Source organism: Pogoniulus pusillus, chromosome 23 (genome assembly GCF_015220805.1).
Source record: "Pogoniulus pusillus isolate bPogPus1 chromosome 23, bPogPus1.pri, whole genome shotgun sequence".
Taxonomy (NCBI): Eukaryota; Metazoa; Chordata; class Aves; order Piciformes; family Lybiidae; genus Pogoniulus; species Pogoniulus pusillus.
In genome coordinates this window covers 21,893,440-21,911,411 of record NC_087286.1, presented here as the reverse complement: position 1 = coordinate 21,911,411, position 17,972 = coordinate 21,893,440, and the positions used below count along the sequence as shown (strand labels likewise).

The 17,972-nt window shown below is 45.8% G+C and overlaps 1 protein-coding gene across 2 annotated transcripts in view; it reads left to right on the top strand.

Moving 5' to 3' along the window:
* SCN5A (sodium voltage-gated channel alpha subunit 5) overlaps window positions 1–17,972 on the top strand; it is a 184,023-nt gene that overhangs the window by 29,546 nt on the left and 136,505 nt on the right. For both annotated transcript variants that reach the window (XM_064162881.1, XM_064162879.1), the window contains exon 7: window positions 13,182–13,245. In XM_064162881.1, coding sequence (XP_064018951.1) covers window positions 13,182–13,245 — 64 coding nt within the window. The remainder of the gene's footprint in view (window positions 1–13,181; window positions 13,246–17,972) is intronic.

Genomic DNA, 17,972 nt, shown 5'->3' with positions numbered 1-17,972 from the left:
AGATTTGGTGAGGGACTGCAACCAGTAAGCCTAAGGAGGATTATTTTTAGCCACTGATAACAATAAACCTGGGGATCTGAAGCTGCAGATGTAGCAGTACTCATACAGAGAGATGAAAGAGATTAAAAAGAAAAATCAAGAAAAGAAAATACTGAGCACTTGCACCCATGGCATGATGGAAGTGGTGTGACCAATGGGTCAATATCAGAATTATTGAACTGTGAGTTATCTTTAGAAGAGCTAAAGAAATAGCTAAGAGAGCTTAGAAATTCCAGCCCATGTAAGAACTGCAAGTTTAATTCAAACATTTGTATGATCTCTAGCAAAAGAACTGCAAACAGTGCGTTGGGAAAGCCTCTCTTTAGGTCGTGGTGTTGAAATTAAAGATGAGTCTGATGAAGTCAAGCTTTATGAGTGCATGAGTTAGAGAGGACTGAAGGCTGCTATGAATACATGGGTTAGAGAGGATTGAAGGCTGCTATGAATGCATGGGTTAAGAGGACTGAAGGCTGCTATGAATGCATGGGTTAGAGAGGATTGAAGGCTGCCATGAGTGCATGGGTAAGAGCTGATTGAAGGCTGTATGATGTCAGGCTTGTCACTGGCTTGGCGAAGGCATGCCAGTGGACTGGGGGTAGTTGACTCCCATCTCTGGTGATTGTAGAACCTTTAATGTAATTTATGTATTCCATTACTAAAATGGATTATTGACTAGTGGGTAAGTAGCAAGTAGAAATCTGAGTTTAAATAGTGTGTTGTTTTGCAGAGCCGAGCTCCATGGAAGTGCTGAATGCATAAGAAAAAACACTTAGGGAAAAAAACCCTCATAAATAAAGTAAAATAATTATAAAATCAATTTTGAAAGGAGAGTCTCAAACCCCAACTTGTTCCTTACACTAAGCACCCTACCCGGGACACTCCGAAGGGCTCTTATTTTCAAAACATGTTCTCTCAAAACCAGTAGTTTGTAAGGTAAAATAAACCCTGAGAATTCCTTCAGGTAATTCTGTCCAAGCTATGGAAAAAAGGAATATCTTTAAAGCTGAAAGAAAGGAATCTTTAAGCTTCATTAAGCTTTAACTGGGAGGAATCAACTGCTGTTTTTACAACTTAAAAGAAGACTTTTCAGGGGTGTTGTATTTGTTTCCTTCCAGAGTAGTTCCTGGCATTCATTCCATGGCAGTGACTTTTTTCTCTTAATCTGAGGAGGTGGTACCTGTGTAGTTACCAAAAATAAAACACTTTAATTAAAAGAAAAAGAAGAGTCCAAATAGAGATAAATATAATATCTGTTTGTTCATCTTCAGTTAGACCTGGAAGATTTATGGTCCCTCCAGCTTCTTTATTTAGAAATCAGTTAAGTTTGGTTCCTTATTTTAGGTACCTGCTGCCATTGCAGCTGCCATTTACACCCAACAAAGTTATGGAAGTGATCTGGAGAAGGAACTTTCTGAGGTGGCCTCTGGAGGAGTCTCCATCATGTTTTACCCCTTAAACACAGTAAATAGCCTAGAGAAGTAGCCCATATTAGTGCAGCCACATTAAATGCCAAAGGTTTAGGAGAACGAGAATCATGGAATCACAGAATCGGTCAGGGTTGGAAGGGAGCACAAGGATCAGCCAGTTCCAACCCCCTGCCATGCCCAGGGACACCCTACCCTAGAGCAGGCTGCCCACAGCCTCAGCCAGCCTGGCCTCAAACACCTCCAGCCATGGGGCCTCAACCACCTCCCTGGGCAACCCAGTCCAGCCTCTCACCACTCTCATGCTCAACAACTTCCTCCTCACCTCCAGCCTGACCCTCCCCACCTCCAGCTTTGCTCCATCCCCCCCAGTCTTGTCACTCTCTGAGAGCCTAAAAAGTCCCTCCCCAGCTTTTTTATAGCACCTTTCAGATCCTGGAAGGCCACAAGAAGCTCTCCAGCCACTCACTGCCCAGCCTGGATTTGTGCTTGGCATTGCCTCGACCCAGCTGCAGGACCTTGCACTTGGTCTTGCTGAACCTCATGAACAGTCTGTGTAGATGGCCTGTGACTGAAGAGCAATTGACTGGACATTGATACCCATCCAAATCGTGGGTTCTTGAGGCTTCACAGCCTGTAGGGAAGCAGCTGGTCTTACACATGCTGTGAGCACAGTCAGACAAGGATAATTGCTCAGGTGTAGTAAAACAGGTTTGGCTCAAAACCAATGTGAAATAATACAAGGGTTTCCCCACACCTTCCTCTGTGATGTCCTAGGTGTGATGCAGTGTTGAAATAAACAGGCATGGATGCTGAGGCTTCTGTCTGTGGATATACAGAAAGAGATGTTTGTGTATGTAGCTGTGTGGGTACTTAGTCTCTCCTCTAAGCTCTGTACCTGGCTGTTGGTTCTATCTGACAAACTGCTTCATTTTTGCTTTCAGAAGCACTGAAATGAAATGGTGGGAGCAGATACTCTGAGGCTGGTAGAGAACTGTGTAGAAAATAATGATGTCCAAGTCAGATAATCAATGTAGTAAGTTTGGGGAGAGCTGAAGTGTTTGAGGTGTTGTCTGAGGTGGTAATAGAAAACAGTGAGTGTTTGATGAGTAATTATGGAGGTGGGAGGAAAGAGGGAAGCAATAAATCAGGTTGAGACTGGAATAGGTGTTTTATTATGTATGATTGTGTATGAACAAATGATTAAGATGAAGAACCTCTCCGAGCTTTCAGACTGTGCTTGTCAGCATGGAATCTATTCGCATTAGTCCACTGCTAACTGTAAATATTGTGGCTTTGTTCAGGTGCTGTGGATCTTTTGACAAATAGCCTCAGAGATGCTCACATCTTAACTCTCTGATGTGTTAGTAACATGGGCATGGTAGCTGTGCACTTGAGTGTCTTAAGCTAAATGGGCTCAGCAGCAGAAGTGTGAGGATCAGAAGAGCACAGGAGTTGTCCTGCTGTCTCTTTCCAAACACTTGGTACAACTTTTTTTGACCTTCTGGTGAAAAAGTTCTTACTTGGGAAGAGTCGGTAGAAAAAGAGGGCTTGTCCCTGGGTGGCCCTTTTCTCTCTCATCGCTGCTCACAGAAAGGAGATACCTACTAGAAGAGAAATCTGCCATGGAAGATCCAAGCTGAACATTTTCAGAGTTTTCCTGTGCTTCAAATTGTCACTCAGCTACTGAACCAATGCCCCATGTGTCGTGCACAGTGATGTGCATTTGCAAAGACCTTGTTTGTGCCTTTTGGAGACAGTTCACAGACTACTGCTTGCTCTGGGTTCAGCAGTAACATGCCTTGCAAAGGCAAGAGGGATGCTGTGCTTTCAGCTCTGAGCCCTCAGCCCAGCTGCACCAGGAGCCCACCGGCAGAGAGTGACTTGCACTGCTGCCTTCCCACATGGCACTGCTTGTAAGCAGTAAGTAAAGAGATGTTTTCTCCTGACCCTTTTCATCACTTGGGTGCAGTGGAGGTAAAATAAGGGAATTTCGAGACTCCGTCTGATGTTGGTGTACCTACAGCAGCATCCATCTGCAGCACAGAACAGCCTCACACATTCCAGAAGAAATGAGTAGAGCCTCAAATGCAGGTCTTTTTTGTGACTTGTTTTTGACAACAACTTCTCTAACTCTGGGTATCCCTAGCTGCGTAAGCAACAGATCTCTCTTTGAATGTTTTGACCACAGAAGCAGCCTGCAGCAGCAACTTCAGCTGTTCAAACACCAAGTGTAGTGACAAATATTTCCTTTATCCGTAGTGTTGGGCTTTTTTTTTTCCCTTTCTTTTTTTCTCCCCTCCATTTTCTTAGGGCAAAACCCATTGCTCACATACTGGGAGCACAGAAGCCTCCCTCTTCTCATTTCACTTGTTAGTTTTGATTTGGACAGTCACTTCTCCGTTTTTTTCAGCTGCTCTTCTAATTAAGCTCTTCTCAGTTTTCATTACCCACTTCTCAATGCCCTCCAGTTCAGTAGTTGCTCTGTTGAAAGCATTACTGTGGCCTGTCTTCTGGATCATAGAATGATAACATCATTTGGACTGGAAAAGACTTCAAAAGAGTTGAATCCAATTGTAAACACAGAACTGCCAAGTCCACCACTGCACTATGTCCCGAAGTGCCACACAGACACATTCTTTAAATACCTCCAGGCACGGAGACTCAGCCACTTCCCTGAGCAGCCTGTTCCAGTGCTTGACACCCCTTACACTAAAGACACTTGTCTTCAAATATCTAAGCCTAAACCTCCTCTGGCACACATTGAGGCCATCTCCTTTTGTCCTTTTGTTGTTACTTGGGACAACAGACTGATCCTTCCTTGCTACAACCTCCTTAGAGGTAGCTGTAGAGAGGGAGAAGGTCTCTCCTGAACCTCCTTTTCTGCAGACTAAACAAGCCCAGTTCCCTCAGCGGCTCCTCGGTAAGACTTGTGCTTTAGACCTTTCACCAGCCTTGTTGCCCTTCTTTGGACATGCTCCAGCTTCTTATTTTAGTGAAGAGCCCAAAACTGAACCCATGATTCAGGGTGTGGCCTCACCAGTGCCAAGCAGAGGATGTGGTGCTTAGGGTTATGGCTTAACCAAGGACTTGGCAGTGTTAGGTTAATGATTGCACTTGGTGGTCTCAAAGGTCTTGTCCAGTGTGGGCGATTCTGTGAAGTACAGGGGACTGATCACTCCCCTACTCCTGCTGGCCACACTACTGCCTATACAGGCCAAGATGCTGTTTGTCTTCTTGAGCACCTGGGAACACTCTAGCTCATATTCAGCCAGCTGTTTACTGACAGACCCAGGTCATTTTTCACTGGGCAGCTTTCCAGCCACTATGCCCCAAGTCTGCAGTGCTGCATGTGGCTGTTGTGACTGAAGTGCAGGACCCAGGCTTGGCCTTGTTGAACCTCATCCCAGAGGGCTCAGTCCATCAGCCCAGCCTATTTAGGTCTCTCTGTAGAACCTTCTTACTCTCAAGCAGATTAATACACCTGCCCAACTTGATGTTGTCTGCCAGCTTGCTGAGTGTGCCCCAGATCACCTTGTAGAAGTCATTTCTAAAGATATTAAAGAGAACTGGATACAGAAGCCACTGGTTTGTAGGTTGTTTCCTATGTATTGCTCCACCTTGTTCCTCCTGTATGTCAGTATTACTTTTCTTTGATGAGAGTTTCATGTAACACAGAAGTGTTGGTTAAGAATCCCTAGAAAATCCATCCATTACCTGAACTGGTGTGGGGAGTTTAAATCTTGGCAAGGATATGGATGAGTGAGATTTTCTCTGCTTTACCTCCCATTCTGACAACATAATATCTCACTTGGCATTTCTCCAGCCACTTCTTGATTGGAATAGGCCTTTCTGCTGTTCCTTCTTCAGCCCTTGTCTTGTACTTTATGTGTCTAGAAAATGCTATGTATAGTAGGTTTTGTCACCTCTCTGATCACCCTCTCTCCCTTGTACTTGTAATAAAGTAGTGCAGATACAGCCCTCTGCTAGCCTCAAGGGATACTGCATATTGTCTTTTCATCTTAACCTTTGTCTTCTGCCTTTTAGGTAGTTTTTAATCCAATTAATTTGTTTTCTTTATCACAGCATAAGAGGAGTGTTTTCTTCTCTGTTTCTGACATCTGTCTGTAGTCACAAAGGCCTCTGACCCTTGTAGCAGCTTTTGATTGTAATTCTTTTGTGTGAAATGTATAAAGAAACCTTTACAGAACTTTGCTGGAGCACCCTTCAGCCTTTGGCTGTCTGTTTATGTGAAGAGCACATCTAAACAAGTGGTACTAAATATGCTTTCAGTTGCATGCCAGGCAGCCTGCACCCCGAGCGCATGGCGCTGCGTGACTGGTCAGAGAGAGGCTCCGCAGGAGGTCAGCTGGAGATGTTTCAAAGTCAGCATGTGCATTTATTGCTAGGCATTGTCTCCTGGCTCATCTTCCTTGGGATGCTCGTGGATTTGGCATGGCTCCCAAGCCAATTTGACAGCATCTAAATTCTCTGCTCCCCTCTAGTTCATGGCTCCAAACACTCCTGCTGTATTTTTCTTCCACTTCTGATGTGCTTTTTCTTCCCTTGGACCATACAGACAGCACAAACTGTGCAGTGTGGATCTTTGAGTCTTTCAGATCCTCATCCTAGTGCACGGGAGCCATCTAGCAGAGGGCTAGGTTGGTATTTTTAGTGCCTTTTTTGGTTGTTGAAGAAAGAAAAAGCTGTGCTATTAAAATTGGACACATGTTCTGTGCTCTGGTGACTGCTGTGTCCTGGCTGGGAGATTGCTTCTTTTGCTTGTCTTGAGCGTGGGGAGAAGCACTGACAGAACCCTACCAGAAACACTCGAGCTTAAGGAGACCACTTTCCTCCAAGCACTTTGTTGTATGGTTTTCTGTAACCTCTTCCCAGCCCTTCCATATATCCTGCAGGATAGCTCAGTCCCCAAATTCAGGGCTGGAGTTACCCTAAAGTCATAAATTATTAACCAATGCTATATATAAGATTCTTAAAACAAATGTTGTGCCCTTGATGCCTACCTCCTCTACCCAGCCACCACCCTCACAGTTAACTCCTCCTGTTCTTTGTCTGACCAAAGCTTTGAAAATGTCCTTGCAGACGGTTGGGAGGTAAGGGGGTGGGAGACAGCTGGGCCAGAGTGCCCAGGAGAGGAGGGAGGGAACGACTGAAACCAAGAAGGGAGAGGGAAGGCACTTGAGAGCCTGTAAAAGTTATTAGAATGGCCAGCAGCAGCAAATGCCAGGGGACAGCAGAGGAGAGCCAGATCCCCTGTCACGGGGTGAGCAACAGGATAGTAACTGATTATTGTAATTATTTGCAACCCCTTTTAGCAGGGGAGAGCTAACTGGCTGTGCCGTTTACTCCCAAGCATTCTTCCCTAATAATGCCCTTAATACAGCCTGCTCCGTGGCTTTTGTGCGGCATGTTTTTCATCTTCAAACTCAATTGCATTTATTAGAGGCTCTACCGTAGGTGACACCGTGCACGCAGCCAGTGCAGCAAGGATTCCTTTTAATTACCGTGTATTAGCAGGAGGTGCAGTGTGTTTGTGCTGTGGGCGAGCGGGCGAGGAGGAGGTGTGGTCTGCTTCGTTCCCGTGTCACGTACCCGGCCGAAAGGCCATGGGGCTTTCCGAGCTGCGTTCCGGCGGTGGAGCCCGGCAGCTTCGCGGGCTGGCGGTGGCCGCGCCCGCAGCGCAGGGGAAGGTCTCCGCCCGGTGAGCGCTCGTCTGGCTGCAATAGTCTGAGATAACAGACACCTCGCTCAAGTTTTTGATAGAAAGTCAGCCAGAGGACTCCTCTCTGGGCAGTGACTAACGGCGCTTGAACGCTGCTCTCCAGGCGAGTGTGGGAATTCATGGGGCTTCTTTCCAGGTGGAAGTGCATTTGTCGTACAAGTTAAAAGGTCATTGCAGTTGAATCTTTGCAGGAGGACCAGAAGCTGGACTCAGCAACTCTGTTTTCTAAGCTGAATCCAACTTTCTGACTTTCCTGAACTGGAAATTTTTCTCTCCTCTGCACAGAAAAGAGGAGGATTTCTACCCTGCCGTTCTACGTGCACCGCTGTCTGCTCGCTGGTGTGATGTGGGTGTGGGAAGCCCCAGCTGGACCATAACTTACTTTTGAATGTTTGGGGTTTTCAGCAAGTTTGCATTTATTCTTTTTAACTTGATGTAGCCATTGTGAATGATTACTCTGCTTGAACTGCGTGGTGTGGAAGGGAGCAATGCAGAAACCTAAGCAGTGAGCCAGCAGTGGGCCCAGGTGGCCAAGAGAGCCAATGGCATCCTGGGCTGCATCAGGAACAGTGTGGCCAGTAGGACAAGGGAGGTTCTTCTGCTCCTGTACTCAGCACTGCTCAGGCCACACCTTGAGTGCTGTGTCCTGTTCTGGGCCCCTCAATTCAAGAGAGATGTTGAGGTGCTGGGAGGTGTCCAGAGAAGGTCAGCAAAGCTGGTGAGGGGCCTGGAGCACAAAGGAGGGAGCTGGGGTTGTTTATCATGGAGAAGAGAAGGCTCAGGGGTCACCTCTCTGCTGTCTGCAACTACCTAAAGGGAGGTTGTAGCCAGGTGGGGGTTCATCTCTTCTGCCAGGCAACCAGCAATAGAACAAGGGGACACAGTGTCAAGTTGTGGCAGGGGAGGTTTAGGCTGGGTGTTAGGAGGAAGTTGTTGGCATAGAGAGTGATTGGCATTGGAATGGGCTGCCCAGGGAGGTGGTGAAGTCACCATCCCTGGTCCCTGGAGGTCCCTGGTCCCTTCAAGAAAAGCCTGGATGAGGCAGTTTGTGACATGGTCTAGTTGACTGGATAGGTCTGGACTGGATGATCTTGGTTGGATAGATTGGACTGGATGGATAGGTTGGACTGGATGATCTTGGAGGTCTCTTCCAACCTGGTTGATTCTATGCTTCTGAAAGATTTTGATAAATCCAAAAAGAAGTGGAGAATGAAAGAATATCAATGATGAGAAGCTTGAGGAGCTGACTTGGGAAGGAAGACGTCGCAGGAATAGTCTAGAGGAATCAGTGTATTTCCTTGTGGTGAATCGTCCTAAAAGGCATAAAATGGGCGTAAGCATGTCCTGTCTTATTTACCTGCCTGTCCGCAGTGCGGCCAGAGGCGGGAGCACAGAACAAAAGAAACGCAGGCAGCTTAGTCTCTGCCTGCGGGGGGCTTCATGGGGACCGCGCCCCTGTCCCGTGGCAGGCCTATGCGCCCCATTTTGTGGAGGACAACAGCCTGTGGGTTCTTCCATCGCTGTGTCTGCTTGGGTGATTGTGTGGTCACCATTAGCCTCGGCCATTCCCCTATCAATGGGGGTGAGCAGGGGAAGAGGGGCTGGCTGGTCACTCATTCCTCGCTGCTCTGCCTCTCGCCCACCGCCTCAGCTGCCTCCGCCAGCGGCGGATTCTCACTGCGCAGCCCACGTGGAGTTTGCCACAGGACTTCTGTTGGATATTTTCCTGCCTCTGTTTTGGGCCACGGCCATCAGGACTAGTGAGTATTCTCCATTCTTTGTTCGAGTTGCTAAAGGATTTTACTCAGCCTCGCAGGCGGCGAGTTAAGCCGCCGGACTCTGTCAAAGGCATTTTCTGACACCTTTCAGAATTGCACTGTGCACAGACATTCTGTGACACAGCTCTGCTCACCGCATCCAACAACTTGTGCGGAGAGCTGTAGAGAAGGTTGGGGGGATTATTTTGGGTATTTTAATAAATAGTTCATACCTTTTAAATCTGCCTCATTGCGTTTTACCCCAAACTCAGATTTCAACTAGGCCCATTTACAACATTGCTCTTAACTTACATAGAGCAACTGTAGAGTCAGTGCTGTGTGCTTCGAGCAGTGTGGGAGGAAGAGCAAGGATCTGCAGGAGACACAACTCATGGTGTTATAGGAGGGGAAAATGAGTTGATGTATTTTCATCTTCCTAACGCTGTTGCAGACTTAAGCTTTGAAGGCCCACCAATGGTTAGGGCTGCTACCAAGCTTTTTGGCATCCATGGAAAGCCAGGAGCTCGGGGGATGCTGAAGAGATTGAATTACTCTGAGTTGCTGTAGATGTAATCCAGAGCTGGATTAGTGAACATTATTTCCTGGACTGTGTTTGGGAGGAGGTCCCTTAGCTGGTTGTGGGGAAGAGCAGATCCTATTCTGCTCTACAGTCATGGGGTTTTGCTGTCTGGATCTTTGCCATCAGGAGTCCACAGCAAATAACAATGGAATGTTTAACAGCCATGCTTGGTGATCTTTGTTATTACACCTTTTCTGAAGCATAGTAAGGGAATCCTTTACAGGAGTGTGTGTCCTTTGATGATATGGGTGTGTTAGTATCAATGCTAAGGAAGATGTGACCCATAGTAGATGGAGAGAATTCTCCTACTATTTTCCAGCTAGGCATAAATACCAGTTGCAGAGAGGTTATAGGAGTGTGAGCTTCATCATACCCTGTATGTACCATGGGATGTGGGGTTAGACAGTGGCTCTTCAGCCGCTTTGGCTGAGTCAGTTGCCATCACCTCGCTGTCCTCTGCATGTAGACGAACCTCTGTAAGAAGGGAGTAAGCTGCTTCTGAGCACTCACTTGCCAGGATTGTTTTTCTGAGCTGGACACCTGTAAAACACAAGCTCTGGGGGGACAACACCCATTTAATGGCAGCAGAACCAACCTGACCCAAGTCATACTATGTTAGGAGTATCAGAGATACAAGCTCTTAGTATGTATTTCTAAGGCTGGGGCAGGAGTGTGCATATCCCTTGGAGAAGATAGCATTTGCTTCTTAGAAAACATACTTCTGTTGAATTTGGGACTGCTGAATACTGACAAAATAATCTTTCATATTATTAAGAGATAGATGAGTTTACCTGGCAGCAGTGGAGTAGATAATGTGAGGCTGACCAGCAAGTTGTACAAAGCTGGTGTTGCTCAGATGATCTTTAAAAAAATCTTTCAACGTCATCAAATAGTGACACTGAAAATTCCTGTGCAGGAGTTCCTCAGCGACATTGTTTGCACTCTAGCTGTGACACCAACATTTTAGTAGAGCTGGTAGAAAAGCAAGAATTAGAATTTGCTTTGGGAAGAATAGCATGTTGACCAAAGATCATGTGCATGCATGCAAACATGGCTGGTTTGCCTTGAGCTTACTTTCAGTATTGAACAGAAATCGAATGCAGAGATTTTCGGTTTCATATCCCACTTCTGTTTTCCTGCTTTGTTCCCCACTGACATGCTGATTTTTTTCAATGAAGAAATTGGCCAAACCAAACCAAACCTGATTTTAATCTTCCAAGACAATGAAAAGGTTGCTGCGTTTTCAGGTGGTGTTGATCACTTGGAGCAGTCTACATTTGAGAGAGAACATGTCAATGAAAAAGTTTTCTGTCCTTTCTCCACGTACAGATAAATGAAGGGAGGCTGAGGTTGTGAGTTGATGTGAAACTGAGGTGGTGTGTTCTTAAAAGCAAGAGTAATGACTGTTCACTTCTGAAAGCCCTCTGATTGCTCAGCAGGCCTGATCAAAACCCAGCCCGACTTGCTTTGAATGACAAATTGATTGTTTGCACATTTTTGATGACGCAGCAATTTGGCTGCTTGAGTACAGCACTCTAATGAGGGGGCATTTAGCAGTGGGGAATCAACAATGCAGCTCTTCCTCAGGCTGAGGTTTGGCCTGGGAGCTGTGGCACTCTGCTGCAGAAGCTGTGGTGAAGGCACCCCTTGCCAGCAGGATGTATGCACCGGTTCCTCGCCCTGCACTCTATCACCTGCCGTGTTGCTGATTTGAGAATGCAGAAGATTAAGTCAATAGCAGACAACAGAACTGTGTCTGTTCCTGAGATTTTCAATGGATTGTTTGCACAGAGTTCCTTTCTTCTGTTTTCATCTTCTGAGCTGATTGACCAGGAGGTGTTGGTTCAGTCTTAAACCAGCATTGTGCTCTGGAGCTTCAACCACCCCTCAAAGAAAGCAATCAAGACACAGTGACAGATCTGTGGCCATCCTGGTCTTAGCATTTGCAGTATGCAAAGTTGCAATTCCCATGTACTGATACCATTTCTTCTGGAGGTGCAGAGCCTCTGCAGTATGGCATGGGTGTACCATATTTCCTTTGTAGCCTGGTGTCTGCTGGGTTTGCGTCGCTAACTCTGTGTATCCAAAATATCTCTTCTGACAAAAGCAGAAAATGTTGCCCCAGCAGAAGTGGAGGGTGAAAGTAGCTGGAAGTCATGGCATGGTTCTCCTTCCTCTGGTGACAGGTCCTTAGCCATACTGAACTCCTGAGCATCACTGTCAGTCCAGAGGTTCCTGTAGAAGGCTGGTGTGCAAGACCGTGGAAAAGCACACAGTTTGAGCAGGATGTGTGCTTGCTCTGGTGACTTGTGAGCACCATCACGTGCCCTCGCAACCACTAGCTGAGGGACAGTAATTCCCTGCTGGCATGCAGCAGGCAAGGCTTTGCCACTGCTCCCAGCTTACTGAGAAAGCCACAGCACATCTGTTCGGTGGCTTGAGCCACTGAGCATTCTTTGCATAGCCTGCCTGGGTAAGCTGCCACTCTTGGTTTTTAAAATGCTTCACAGCAGAGGGTTAGCCCAGAATGGAGAACCTCTCTGGGCATCGTCTGTAGAGGTCCCTCTGCTCACAAACACATGCCACGCAAAGCTACCGACCTCACCTTGTATGTCAACAAGGGTGCACGCCCTCTATGCTGCAGCCAGGCACACCAGTCAGCTAATGGCCTCTGGTTTGCATTTATTGTGCTTCCAGTTCAGTGTTTTTGTCTGTCCTTTCATGCTATCTCAGGTTTGAGAAATACTCCTTAGAACGTCTCCTTTTCTTCAGGCTTGCTCTGGACAGCTGCTTCGCTTCCTCCTCTGAGGAGAGGTTGGCCTCCTGTTCTGCTTCTCTGAATGTTAGACTTTGTTGGCGGGGGGTAGTGCCTACACAAAGGCTGTCATTAGCCTGGGTGTGCTAATTTCCTTAAGCCTCATTGATAGTCAACCAAGGAACGATCCAGAGCACTTCAATTTAGCTTGCTCCTCTGAGTGTCCCTTGAGAAGCATCTGTCTTTCTCCATTGCCATTACAGATGACTACGTTGATAAATGTTTGTCTTTATGGACACTTCCTCCTTTGTTTAATCCTTAACAAGATGTGTTTTTCTATCTCTTTTGCTTTACACTGTGCGTTGTCTGTGCTGAGCAGAATCCACCAGATTGGGGGAGTGGGCTGCTTTATTAGTAGCTTTACATTTTGACTTATAGCTGATTGCATTTTTAACCTATGAGTCAGGAATTTCTATCCCAAAGCTCAATTAATATGTGCCTTAGCAGTGCAGAGTCTAAGAGTTCTGGGCAAGCTTATGATTTCGTTTCACTACACAGTGCTGCACTGACTTCAGTAACGACGTTCTCAGAGCAGCCAACAACGTGACTGGATGAGGATTCCTACAGACCTTGCCCGCAGCCCTGCTGCCACCTTATTAAGCTGGTCAAATTTGGAATACAAACAGCAAATGCTTAAAGAGCTTTGGGGAAAAAATAGATTTGTTTTTACAATTTGTGAAAGCTAAAATTAGCCAAAGAAAGCCAAAGCTTACCATTCATCTCCCCGTGGCTGTCCCAAGCGCATGTGCTGGCTGATGGGTGACATTCCTTATCATGCCCAGAACTTACTTGCTAAAATACCATTTCTCTATTTCTGTTGCAGTGAACTACTTCATAAAAAATGGTACAGAAGATGTGTTGCTGTGTGGCAATAGCAGTGATGCTGGGTAAGTGCTTTAAAAATATCTTCTCTTTTGTTGGAAGGATTTTGCTGTCTTTTCCCTCAGCTCAGTCCACTTCTCACCAGCATAAAGTACATATTTCAGCTTCCTCGTGTCAGTCATAGTAGGACAGAGGATAATGGCAATATTGTGCATAGTAATACAATTTTCTGATCTACAGAGAAGAGAAGTTTGTGTGTGTCACTTATTCAGGTCTAAAATCTTTGGGGGCCTTATTACAGTTCTTTTTCAATATGTTTAAGTTTCTCACTAAGAAAAATGGTGAAAACTAAGTAACATTTTGGCTGAGTGGGGAGGTTTTAAAAGAAAAGAAACAGGAACTGAAACAGAGAAGCTGGAGGGATTTAGACTGATGATGAATTCGTGGCTTTTGGCAAAGGAAGATAAACAAATCAACAAATGCTAGTTCCCAAAATAGCATGCATTGGAGGTGAGAAGACACTCGCTTCTGAGTTGTGATTTACATTTGTACATATGTTTACAGACCATGCATCTTTCATTTTCTTAGAGAGTGAAGAGATTCAGACTAATTCCTGGGCTACACTAACTTAGTCTGCATAAAGCACTTTATTCATATCCCTGCCATCTGTGGATGGTAACGGTTCCTCCTGCACCCAGTCCTCGGGGGCTAACGCAGTGTCTGAGAGCATGGTTTTATTTGACAAGTTCCTATGATCTTGATGGAAATGGAAGAGTTCAGATGGGATGGAAAGAGATGGGATCTTGTGTGGGCAGAGATTACAAGCCATGAAGATTGCAGGGTGTTATTACTTGTAGGAAGAGGAAGAACAGTCACAGAAGTGTTGGCATGGATGAGCTTTTGATCTGAATGCGTGTATTTGAACCAGGGAGGTGGATTACCTAAGTCAAGTGAGGGCAGGAAGTGAGAGGATCTACTTTTGTAAGGAGGTGTTTTGAGTTGGTGGAAGCCAATGTGAAAGACTGAAAAGAAATAGGGTTTTAATTAGGAAGAACTTAATATTTAAAAAGACATATGTGCACAGGGAGACAGTAGGGGGATAAAATCTAACTGTCCCTGTGGGCAGGAGGGCAGGAAAAGCCATAGGGTCCTGGGGTCCTGGAGAGAGATGTTTTACCATCTGCTGCCACTCTCTTTATCTGTATTCACATAAGACAAAATGAAAGTTGAGCTGTCAGCCTTCCCTCTGCGTGCCTTGTGCATCTGATCTGTACTGCCAGCCTAATTTAGATTGTAAACTCCTTGGGCAGAGGGCCATGCTTTCCTCTTTCTTTGTTTCATGGAAGGTACAATGTCAGCATTCGTTAATAAAGTGCTTTGTTGATTGTAATCCATTGCATTTATCAAGATTCAGGCTGGCTTCCAAGACTATTGGGATGTTTCCTGGGGATCCCAGGATTTGGCAATCTGCTCATGCCTTTGCTAGCTAATAGGCAAAAGAATGTTCTGCAAAGCAGCAGTATTTTGAAATGCTAGACATTGTTCTCTCTGACCACCTGAACCATGGGGCTGGCAGGTTGCTGAGCTCATGAGCAATGCTGACACGATGGATTATAGCTAGTTTGTAAGACATAGTCCTGGGGCTGCTGCTTTGGAAGTGGCCAAATGGTGAGAAGCTGAATACCAATCCAATATCCTTGGAGTATCCATTTATTAGTAGCCAGTATGGATTTAAGAGTTGGATTCTAGCAAGGCATACTAGCAAAGCCACCCTTACATCCTTTCCTAGAGGATCAATAAATTGCAATGTGTCAGCAAAAAGCCATGAATGGAGAAAGCCTCCAGTGGAGACATTGTGTCCATGAGCAGGTCACAGCCTGAGTCAGCCCACGCAGAAGGTCCAGCGTTCACATGTAAAAGGAAGCAGATGCCACCCTCATGCTCAGAGTCCCTGTGATAGGATAAATACAGCAAAGCTAGCAATGCTTGTGCCATTAAGGGAAACTCACTTTCCCTTTATGCATCGACTCTCTTTTCTTCAACCTCTTGCTGGTTTAGGTAAGTGATGTCACTGGAGGAGATGCGATTTGAAATGCCAAAAAAAGAGGGAATGATTATTTCTACATACAGAGTTTCTTTTAGCTCCGTGCTAGCAAGTGGTGCCTCATCTGTACACCTTGCATTGGCTTTCTGCCAGTCGTCCGCTCCTGTTGTTTAAAGACATGAAGATACTTAGGAAGGTGATCCTAAAGCCTTTGGGGACTTGTACAGTGATGATCCCTACCTGTTAGGATAGAGAGACTGCTGTTTACATGATGACATATCTAACAGAGTGGATTTATTTTCTTCTGTCCTTCAATAATCAAAGCCAAGAGCAAGTGTGTTCAATAGTAAGACAGAAAATCTGGGTGTATAGGAACTTCTGGGATGGGTTTCACCACAGGAACAAGGAAAGTGAGTTAAGGGTGAGTAGGTGCATCAAGTTCCAGCCCCTTCATCTCTCAGTAATGACATTAATGACAAGATAGGGAGCCTATAAGGAAAGTAGGGCAGGGGAAAATGGCTAGGAAATCCATGTTTGAGTGTTCATAGCATTTGTGGAGCTTGCTTCTGCTCCCACTTTGAAGTCTGAATTTGTCAGCCTCTGGGGTATGTTGAGGACCCAAAGGAGACAGAGGGAAGGGCAGTGTCATTTGTGCACTCCTGGAGGGATCTGTTGTTAGAATGAGGGATATCTCTGTTGTGGCCAAGATATTAAATCTCAAGGTAATTGACAAAGCTTTTTTAGTGCATTTTTGAAAGCATGGTAATGACACTCTGAGGTTTGGCTGGTTGCTGTTATTAGAGAAGAGTAAAAAAAAAAATCTACTATGTCAGTTATGAGGTGATGAGACTCAGATGTAAGAGTTTGTAGTGGTGGAGCTGGAGTAGCAAGCCAAAACCAGCAGGGAAATGGTCATCGGTGGATGCTGTATTGCAGACAACCTAATTATCTCCAAGTTGGGGGCTTTATTACGTTACTCAGAGGGACTGCTTTCTGAACAAGCACCCAAACTGCTAATGGATCTAGCTAATATTGATTCTAGTTCAGAAGGGATTTGAGTAGGTGCATGTCAGTCAGCAGCAGCGAACACGTCTCTAGTACTCGACATGGCAGAGGGAAATACAAACATGTGCTGATGTTTTTAGGTGAGCTCAAGCAGCCTCGGAAGCTGCTCTAAAAACCACGCTGCAGAGGCGTGGCAGGAATGCCAGGCAGGTAGCGTCTTTCTTAGCTGCACAAGGAGTAACCTGTCTGTGGGGTTTCCCATGTCATGTCCCAGAAACCTTCTTCAGGATACCCAAACCTGAATTTTTCTTCATTTAATTAAATAGAAGTTTGCTCCTGCTTTTCATTTTGTTTATCCAGCTGCACTTTTCCCCTCGGCATACCAGAAGGACTTTGTTTTTGTTTACAAGAGACAATGAGTTCAGTGGGAAAAAATAAATACTGTTTGGAGAAGAGAGAAAATCAAATAATCAAAGATGTTCTGTGGCTGAAAGTGAATGCTGGTGACAAGTGCTCAGCGTTTCACAGCAAGCACATTCAGAGTACCACGTTAATGGGAACGTCCTCTGCTCTGAGGTGTGTGTCACAGATTGGTCAGACACTGGAAGCAGTGCTAACAGCAAGGCTATTTTAGCAACAGCAACAAAAGTAGTTTATTTGCAGAATTATTTGTATTTCTAGATGTCTTTCAGGGTTAAATTGGGCAGTTCTTTGGGATATTGCTGCACTGGGACTTATCCAAAATGATTCTCTTAGCAAATTCAGCTTCTTCTACTTGATTTGGTAAAAAATAGATGGAGAAAACTCTGCTTGTCCAATTTTAAAGGGCCTACAAATTTCTATTAATTTGCTTTTCAGTATAATTCCCAATTTTTGTAGCTTATCCAATTTCAAACACCTTGCTTTAGCCCTTGGGGGAAGATCTAGTAAGGACCCAGTATAATGATCAGACATCTGGAGGATCGTAGCTAGGGCGGAAGCCAAAAGCTGCTGTAGCCTTGGTGGAAACCAGACTTAGCTTCCAGGGGTCTGTGCTTTGTGGGGGCTGCAGAACAGCAAATGACAGCAAGCAGCACTGGGCACTGCCTCTCATCAGACTTCGTGGGCCTTCTGAAGGCCTTTGCCTTCCTGTGTGGAAAGTGGCCCTCGAGGACAAAATTACCACATATTCACAGATGACTAATTATGGTGATGCTGCCAAAGGGAGGAGGTGTAGTTGGACACAACACTTTGGGTATGCTCGGGGACCTACTCCAGGGCCAAACCCCCACACTTAGTGCCTGGCCCCTGCGATGGGAGATAGCCAATACCAGACAACAAGTGAGGGCACTGCTTTCAGGAGGAGATGCATTCCTGATCCCACCTGCGGCTCCTGTATGGCTTCTGGATGCAGCACATCAGCGGTGCCTGTACTGGGCATTGCCTTGCTGCGATCATCAGACCCAGTCTGGCAGCCAGTGAGGTGTCAGGACCATTTTGTGTCAGGCTGCACCACCCTGCTTCATGTTGCCCATACAATTATGGCTTGCTCCTTCCCTATGACTGCTAAGCAGTCATTTTGATGCAGTGAGCAGTACTGCAGAGTCCTGTGCTTCCCCACAGAGTAAAGGCTTAGGTGGGCTGCAGTGGCTGGGAATTATCTGTCCGTGAGAAAGGAAGGTACATTTCAGCTCTAAAGCATTTCCACTTTTCTCTCCTTGTAATTTCACAGGAACCTTTTTTGCTGTTCTTAGACTGCTGGGT